Below are 8,890 nucleotides of genomic sequence, written 5' to 3'. Positions count from 1 at the left end.
CCTAGTTGTGTTTAAATTTTCAGCTTACGTACAAATTATTAATTTTTTCATATTCTCGCTTTACACTCCTCAGGAGGTCTATTGCGGCAAGGAAACAATTTGCACCGTCGACGGTCTCCACTTCAATTCAATGTACAACGCGCGCGTAAAGGCCTTCAACAATGCCGGCGAGGGTGAATACTCGGAGCTCATTGGATTACAAACAGCGGAAGGTGAGTGAATAAGAACAAACCAGCCAACTGAAGTAGCATATCTATGTATGTATGTACTTAGAAAATTAAAAAGAAGAAAACAAGAAATGGGAGTTCTCAACTACCTTAGACGATGCTTAGATACAAATACAGAAAATGCTTATTTACGCGTTGCTTTACTTTGCGCATCAATCTTACATATTTACTTATAGAATTCAATATTTCAATTAAGCTTCTAAAATTTCGACTCGAATGAATGCAGCTAAAGCAGAGTACTTAGGTGCGAAAGTGGAAAAAGGGTTGCTAATATTTTGAGCTTAGAATTGTAGTTGACAGGCAGGAGTGCGGTGAAATGTTCAGCGGCATTGCGGCTACGCGGTAGCTTAGAAACGACAACGGTGAAGGTGAGGTATCTAGGAGAGGCGTGAGTGTCAGTGCAAGGGATTCTAAGAGACTTAAATTTGCTGTAAAAGTGATGTTAAATATTAGACACTGGCTATTAGTGTGGAAGGCAATGAAAGCAGTGGTAATGGTGTTGCTACGCAATAAATGAATAAAATGAAGTGGCATTCAGCTCATCTTGTATTATCGTTTTCGAGCTTGCCGCTCCCATTGGGTATTGCGTGGAAACATTTCAATTCATAATTCTTTTGTATATTCGAGTACTTTTCTTGCCAAGTATTTTCCAGGTGTATTTTCGCTTACTTCTCGCAAGTGACTGACAAGTTTGCATGCAAAGCAACCATTGACCTCTTTAATATTAAAAAAAAAAAATCTGCAACAACAACTTGTAGAGTATGATATGAATAAATTTGTAACGGTGTTTACGTGCAATTTTCCTTTGGTAGGCGCGTAGAGTGAAAATGGCGTTAAAATAGGGAGCCTATGCATGAAAAGTTAAGCGTAATATATGTACGTATGTAAATATGTATAGTTGGCAGGTGGTTAAGTGGTATTGTGGTTGTTGTGGTGGGGATCAAACATTCTGCTTTTGCTCTTACTTCAACAATAAGTTCAACTGGCAGATATTTTTGCTACAAATGAACATATCACCTCACCTCACTGCCACACCCTTACAAATGAAATACCGTTGCACCGCTTGACACCTTATGCCACTGTTGATGTTCACGCTAACCGCAGGGATCAATCAACTTCTTAGCCCACCAGCCACCAGTTGTAGCTCTAGAATGCATGTGGATGTATGTATAAATATCCCCTTAGTACTTTGTGTTGTTGCTAGCTCGGACGTTTAATTGGTATGCGGCGGCTGTCAGTAGTTTCATTATTTTTGTTACTTTTTCTCCTTAAAGCTCCTGCAGGTATTACGTGTTTTTGCTTGATTGCGTTTATCTGCGTGTTAAGGCCGATAATTGCGGTGGTTGTATAATGCGCTTTACGGAATCCATCCTGGCGTACTTTTGGGGTCAGTTAATATATAAGCGACGAGAGAAACAAGGACTCAACGGCCTTTACTACTGGCGAAGAGATAGATATCGGGCGACGTGACTTCCCTAGGTTGGCAGATAGTGACCTCAATGAAAGTAATCTACTTCCACTGTTCCCAGACACTGTTAAGCTCGTCCGGAACGCCTTAGCCTTTCCGTTGATCATTCGAGTTTCGGCACTGTTGATAGCAAGTGGTGCAATGGCTTTAGCAGTTTTCTTAGCGTTCTGGTGACGCGCCCTTTGTCCTTATCCGAGAATTGCCGAATAGCCAAAATGAAATCCCTTGGATTAACCTCGCCTTGATGGTAATACGCGGTTGTTGAGGCTGCTGCCTCGACCGGGAATTTGTCGTGCACTTCCGAAATTTGTTTGTCAGGTTAAAAAATTAATAATAATACAACGGCGGTGGTCTATGGATACAAAATCGATAGATTTGTCGATAGAGATTATGGTGGGCAGGAGCCCTGAGTTTGCCAAGTTGTGCTGTTAATCAGGCCACCGTTAGCGATTGTAATGTCCAGCGAGCTGCTGCAGTTGTCCATTGTTCTTGTGGAGCATCGTGGTACAATAAGTTGTATTTGAATTGAAATACTGTCGTCTTCTTGAGGGGTTTACAGAGTGTAATAGAATAGCTTACTGGTGTTTGATGAGCTGCGCTTGGCTTTGTGGTTGTTTCGCAATCAGAGATTGTGCTGCGTTGTAGCGTCCCACTCACGTCGAGAAGATGCAGAAGTCAGAAGTGACAATGTTGCTCACCAATGAACATCCGCATTAATCAGACTAAGCACATTTCGCGTGAACGTTGACTCAGAGGTCGTTGCTGGATGCGAGCAACAGAGGATAACGTATCGTGTGGTCTACTCTCTATGTGTCTTAAGGCCATTCTATGTCTTAAGTTTGCTCAACCCGTTTCAGGAGTTTTAACTGAATTGAACTTTGAACTGCTACATTTAGTAATTTTTCGAATGGTGGCACCAAATGCAAAAAAAAATACATTTATTATAAGATGGAGATAATTTTCAAAACAAATTCCAATTTTAAAATTTTCATTGGCACACTCGTAGTTCATTCTGAAATTGATATATAAAAGAATACTGCAAAAAAATATTCCACGCCAATATTTAATTACTTTTAAATAACATATCTTTTAAGTCAAGGCGTGCGAGTAAACGCGTTAGCTGACTTTTATAATTCTACGGGGCGTATACGTTACATACACAACTACCCCACAAGAACAGTGATAGTCATTTGATCGATCATGTGATACTCACTGCTGATGACCTCAATCAAGTACTTCTATCAACTTTTTAAGAACAATATGAAAAACGTGATGCAAACATTTGTATACATGTGATCTTCCGTCTACCTCCAACTTATGGCCTGATGTGGTGGTCTCTTTTTAACCAACGCAAAACTTGCAAATGTGTTAGTAAGATAAATGAGAATGTGTTAGTTTCCATCAGACAATTCTTGTAGGGTACGGGTATTCGAGCACGATTTGTTATTTTGACTTTTTTAATATTTTTTTTTAAGTTTTTATTTAAAAACAATTTCGCGATGGAATCTTTTCTTTTATGCAAAACTGAACAATATGCGTTGTCTAAGATAAATAGGTGTGCCACCATTTTCGACCAAAAGCATTTTTTTATCGAAAAATGTAACAACTCTTCACTTCATTAAATTCAAGAAACTTTTAAATTTTTCTCTCATAGTATTGGTGCTATTTTCATCACCCTTTTCACACCCATTTACGTACGTCACTTGTTGCTCCGTTGAGCGCTTATCCTCATCCGCGTTCAAACTTTTATATTAACTTGGGCACTAAACTATTTAACAATTCAATAAATCTCAGCATAATCCTCCCCACAATTGGCAATAGCTAACTTTTCTTTGCTGCCAATAAAAAAAAGCCCACAATACTCGTAAGTGAGCAATAAGTTGACAATTGCTACAATTTGTGGCAACAAATAAATCCTCAATAATGCAACAAGCGAACGCCATCAAAAGCTAATGGTTAATGCAATCAAAAAAGTGTCCACTCAAATAAAAGGAAAGCAACGACAATAAAACGTAAGAGTACGCAAATAAATATGCCAGCAATTGGATTTTGCTGTTAGTGGATGTGCAAAAGTTGTAGCATACTTTATGGCGCTTTACAGCAAATACGCAGCGAATTATGATGGCGATGACAGCACTCAAAGTTGCCACACAACTGTTGCAAATGCACACTTAACGCTTATTTTTCTCTGTTGTTTTTTTTTTTGTTAAATCAATTTGCTAAATTTTTTCTCACAACAAAGTGCTCAGTTGCATTCGCTGTATCGCATTCGCATTCACACTGTTGCCGTTATTATTATGATAAGTTTATTGTAAAATAAAATTTCAATTTATAAACTCCCACACTCGTTTAGTGCACATTTTTTATCTTTCCTTTTCATTTTCTTCTTTTTTCCTCCCCACAGTTGCCTGGTTCACATTCGATCCGATTCTGAGCGGCGGCGCCGGCTCTGGCCTCGTCTTCAGCAACAGCAATGCCACAGTGTCGGTGGAGGGTTGGGAGCACCGCGTCGCTTTGGGTTCGGTGGGCTTCTCGCGTGGCATTCACTATTGGGAATTCACCGTCGACAAGTACACCATGGACACGGACCCGGCATTCGGTGTGGCGCGCATCGATGTCAATCGCAACAAAATGTTAGGTAAGTGAAAGTGGTGGCTGGCAGTGGAGATCTGAAACTTTGAAATGTGAAAAGATAATAAAAAAATATATTGCATTTAAGTGAACACGCGTTAGAGTGCGCCACGGTGGCAGGCGAGCAGCTTGTCCGGCTTAAGCGTTACTTATGTACGAATATGCACTCTCGCTCGCTGATGGGTTAAGTTTACTCAAGTATTTTCAACTTGTTGCCTCTGGGCGGTCATAACTTTTTGATTTGCTTCAGTGGCGCTATTGGTTTGTCATTTTATTGCAAGTTTTTCTTGCGGATTCTTCAATGCAATCCAGGAGCAATAACTCGTTCGCGTGGTACAAGTTCGCTGATATATATTAAAAACGGTAAATGACAATTAATCGAGCAAAAGCCATCTAAACGCTTTGTGAAGTTTCAGACTGCGCAATGCACTTTGGGGAAATTGAAATTAATAAACTAACCTTTTTTCGTCCGCTGCCTCATTTCCGTAAATGTCCCATATCAGGGTAATTTCGTATTGATCAAAGATATGGGCCAGCTCTCTCCTACAGTCCTCCACTAGTTGAGATCTAACAGAGATAGAAGAGAGTGCCTTAATGGCCGCTTGGCTAACCGAGAAGATATTCAGATGAATATTTGGGAAAAACTTATAGGTAATTTTTTTGTCAAGATATTTCGCATTAAATTTAAATGGTCGTAAATCAAAAAAGGCAAACATATGTTTTTTTTTTGTAAAATATACTAAAATATGCGCAATAAATATGCAAAGACAGGTACTTTTTTGCAAAATATGCAAAACCATGCATTAACGATTGAATGCCAGTTTAAAGGAAATTTCTTGATTCGCAATGATAACTTAACCATTTGCAGATGTCCAATAAAAACATGCATTTGCATGAGATTTCCCTAACTTATAAGATTAAAAACTAGGTCACCTATTTATCGCAACCAATAGTATCTCCGATCGATGGTGAGGCAAAAGATTGCTAACCTTTTCTTTTATGTTCTATGGAAGATAATTTTCTCTACAATGTTTATTGGGTAATTTGTAAACATTTTGCAATTTAATTGAATGAACGAAATTTTTTATGTAAAGATAAAAAAAAAAATTTACCTAAAATGTTTTTAACTTGTTGTTACGTTTTGCTATTCGCAATTATATGTACTTGGTACTAGTGAATAAATTATTAAAAGTATGTATGTATGTATATACATTTTCCGCATAAGTTTTATGACAGTTATGCGATAAAAACTAGAATGGGAATTTCTGTAAAACTTCTTACAGAGATTGACGTAAATTTCACGTTCCCTTGTTTCAAAATTATACCCAACCAGATTTTCGAGAGTACAGATTTCCTTAAAACTGATCAAACTGTTTGGGTCATATCGCATACTGCCCCCTTCTGTTAAACTTATTCGTTCCTGTTGGACATAAACCTGCTACTTTTCAAAAAGTCGTCAACACCTGAGCTGCATATGTACTTCGTTTTTAATCAAAATCCACCTTAATTTGAAAACTTCCATACATCTTTTATTTTTGTTTTCCAATTATCATTTTTTCACTTATCCAACTAAGTTTGTTTTGTCAGTGTTTTTCTTGGTTGCAATAACGTCGACTTTGTTTCGTTCAGCCATTTCCGCTCTGCCGTCGTTGGCGCTACGCAATATCCTCGAACAAATATTTGCCATTTCTGTTGATTTCTTGCGCAAAGTGCCAAGTTGTGTTTGCACTGCTACGAGTATATGCATGACGAGGTATTTTCAAACTTTTTTCAACATCTTTTAGGTATGTACTCGTATCGAAGACACTTTCCAATCGAATTGAAATTGGCAATTTTGCGTGCGCTTTTTCTATTTACCTGTCGATATTTAATGACAAAGAAAAGTTGACAGTGGCTCTTTAACATTTTCCTTACATACACCCTCACTCACACAACCGTGCATAAGTAGGCGCATAGATACAAAGTTGTGTTTATACCCTCCCTGTCTACCTACCCTGTCTTGTGTGGTGTGCGGCGACACTTTTCCAAATGAAAAAGTTTCTTATTAGCCTTCGTTCGCAGCTTATTGGCGCCTTCGTGAAGTTGAAGTGCCGGCACTTAAGCGCCGTAGACTGGGAGGCAACTGGGGGCAATCGTGTTGCTCATTTCATGCTATATTTTAATATATGTTGTAGGTGTGCATGTTTGTGCTATGTAGTTGCCTCGTCTGGCATATCTTAAGTTTCCATTTTGAGAATTTTCTACTTTTGTTCTTAAGCATGCATTTAGTTTTCTTCTATTTTCGGCTTGTTAGAGTGTTAGCGATATAATCGTGTTGCTTCTAGGCTTCACTGGCATCAATGCCGCCCCGCTGCACAGTGCGGCCAAAATTCTAAGGTTTAAAGAAATGGTTAGAAATTTCGTACTAGGGGGTTTCGGAGGTCGAGGTGTTGTGATTTGTTGTGTCTTTTTGTGTTGCATTTTATTGTTTTGTAATGTGTTGTGTTGTGTTGTGTTGTGTTATGTTACACTATGTTGAATCTGTTATTATGTCTACTCAACTGAACTCAACTCGGTTCAGCTCAGCCCACCTAAACGTCCCTTAATTTAAAAGTTTGAATTTCAACCGCTGGGTGAACACTAGTATCCTTCAATAGCCTAGTGGCATTCAAAGCTATAAAATCCAAAGTAGTCAAATCGACGATTGTTCAGAAATGACGTGCCGTCTTGGCATCACTGGGCCATCGCATCTGGACGGAGAGAGCGGACCGCCGTTTAGTAGTCATATAAGAAAATTCAAAGAACATACATATTTGCAGTGAAAATGACTTTTGCGCCAGACGAGGTTATCGTGAGGACTCAAAACCTTATTGTCGTGGTTAAATGCGAAAAAGACCAAAGACCCTCTGTACTGATTTCAAAATGGTCTAGATAGGCAGTATCGAGAAGGTTTTTAAAAATTTTGCCAGCGGGACTATTTATGCGCATTGTTGTACATCATTTTTTTTTTTTTACTTTTACTCAAATGTAATGCTTAAAGTTTTTCGTTTTGTTGCTCTCCTTTCTTTCCAGGAAAAGATGAAAAATCCTTTGCCATGTACATTGACGGCCAACGTTCGTGGTTCCAACATAATTCCGTGCATGAGCGACGCGTTGAAGGTGGCATCACCACCGGCAGCACCATCGGTGTGCTACTCGATCTGGAACGACACACTTTAAGCTTCCTGGTCAATGAAATGCCACAGGGCTCAGTTGCATTCCGAGATTTGTACGGCGTTTTCTACCCGGCCGTAAGCATTAATCGTGGCGTTACACTCACCTTACACACCGCTTTGGACGCGCCCAAAATGGATTACTTCTGAGTAAGAATGAATAAGAGTCGATGCAAACAGCAGCGAGAGTGAGAAGGTGGGGTGAAGAGTGCGTAGTGCGAGAGAGAGAGGGGGATAGAGGGCGAAGGAGAAGAAGACTAGAAAGCATGAGAGTATTCTTCTCGCCTCTGTGTATATATTTGCATTATAAATATCACGTATTTAAGGTTAACAATATTTATTATAAATTGCATTTATGTTAGAATTACGTAGAGGCGTCTACCTATAGACATTGGCATACTTTTTAACGTAAGGTTAGTTGTACTCGTATTAAATTAATTTTAAGTAGCATAAATGGGTCGTAGGCACATATCTTAAGCATTTAAAATGGAGTAACCGAGAAAAAATGTCGAGCAGCAATTTAATATATATGTATATAGAAAAAAAACACGGCTTCCGTAAAATGGATGGTAATAGATTTGAGTAAAAAAAAAAACAAAAACCAAATGCCGCATATAAATGTTGATTGCTAATTTCTAACTGTTTAGTGTGCGTAAGTAAATGTAAGAAATTGAGTAGAGAAGAATTTCTAAAAATTGCAGTAATCATAAGTCGAATCGCTGCACAGTGGATACAACTTAAACAGAAATCAGAAAAAAAAACTAATGCCTAAAGAATTAGCAGCAACAATTAAAAAAAAAATAAATGCAAAGTATTTCTATAGATCAAAGATAAATTGCCTCAATCCAATTCTTGAAATCTCATAAATGGGTCCAGGCTATAAATGTATACGTAGTATGCACTACTTCCGTAAAAAAAAAACCATACCAAAAATTTAAGGCAAAGCTAAACTAAATACATGATTACTTATATTACGTAACGCGTGGAGTGTGACCAGATACGAAATACAACGTACAATGAAGTATTTACCATAAAAGTTTATGTAGGAGAAGGAAAAAAAAATGTTGTGTAACTGCCAATCAAAAACTATTTATCTATAGATATTAAGGACAAAACTCAAAAACGTACTAAAAAACTCGAAGTGGATGGTCGTTGTGATGTCTTTGATGGTGAACATATGTCTCTACACAGAATTTTAAAATTTGGTTTAAAGAAATAGGTTTATGTTCTACTAATTCCATTTCAATTACGCAATTATTTTTAATTGAGTTATCAGTCTCATTCACATTCATATAGCTTGCTCACTTAGCAGAAGGCTATCAGTGGTTTTTAATTGTTTCTATTTATTATGCCGACTACACACGAGGCAACCG

The 8,890-nt window shown here is 38.1% G+C and overlaps 1 protein-coding gene across 1 annotated transcript in view; it reads left to right on the top strand.

Annotated features, from left to right (window-relative positions):
* The window catches only part of LOC118742146 (E3 ubiquitin-protein ligase TRIM9-like), a 69,890-nt gene extending 61,452 nt beyond the window's left edge, over positions 1-8,438 (top strand). The window contains exon 10 of the mRNA XM_036474107.1: positions 7,378-8,438. Within this exon, the coding sequence (XP_036330000.1) occupies positions 7,378-7,667 (290 nt within the window). The 3' untranslated portion in view covers positions 7,668-8,438. The remainder of the gene's footprint in view (positions 1-7,377) is intronic.
* The last annotated feature ends 452 nt before the right edge of the window (positions 8,439-8,890 follow it).

Source organism: Rhagoletis pomonella, unplaced genomic scaffold (genome assembly GCF_013731165.1).
Source record: "Rhagoletis pomonella isolate Grant_MI unplaced genomic scaffold, Rhpom_1.0 Rhpom_scaffold_00006, whole genome shotgun sequence".
Lineage (NCBI taxonomy): Eukaryota > Metazoa > Arthropoda > Insecta > Diptera > Tephritidae > Rhagoletis > Rhagoletis pomonella.
The sequence above is the reverse complement of the archived record's forward strand: the minus strand, read 5'-3'. Positions and strand labels throughout refer to the sequence as shown.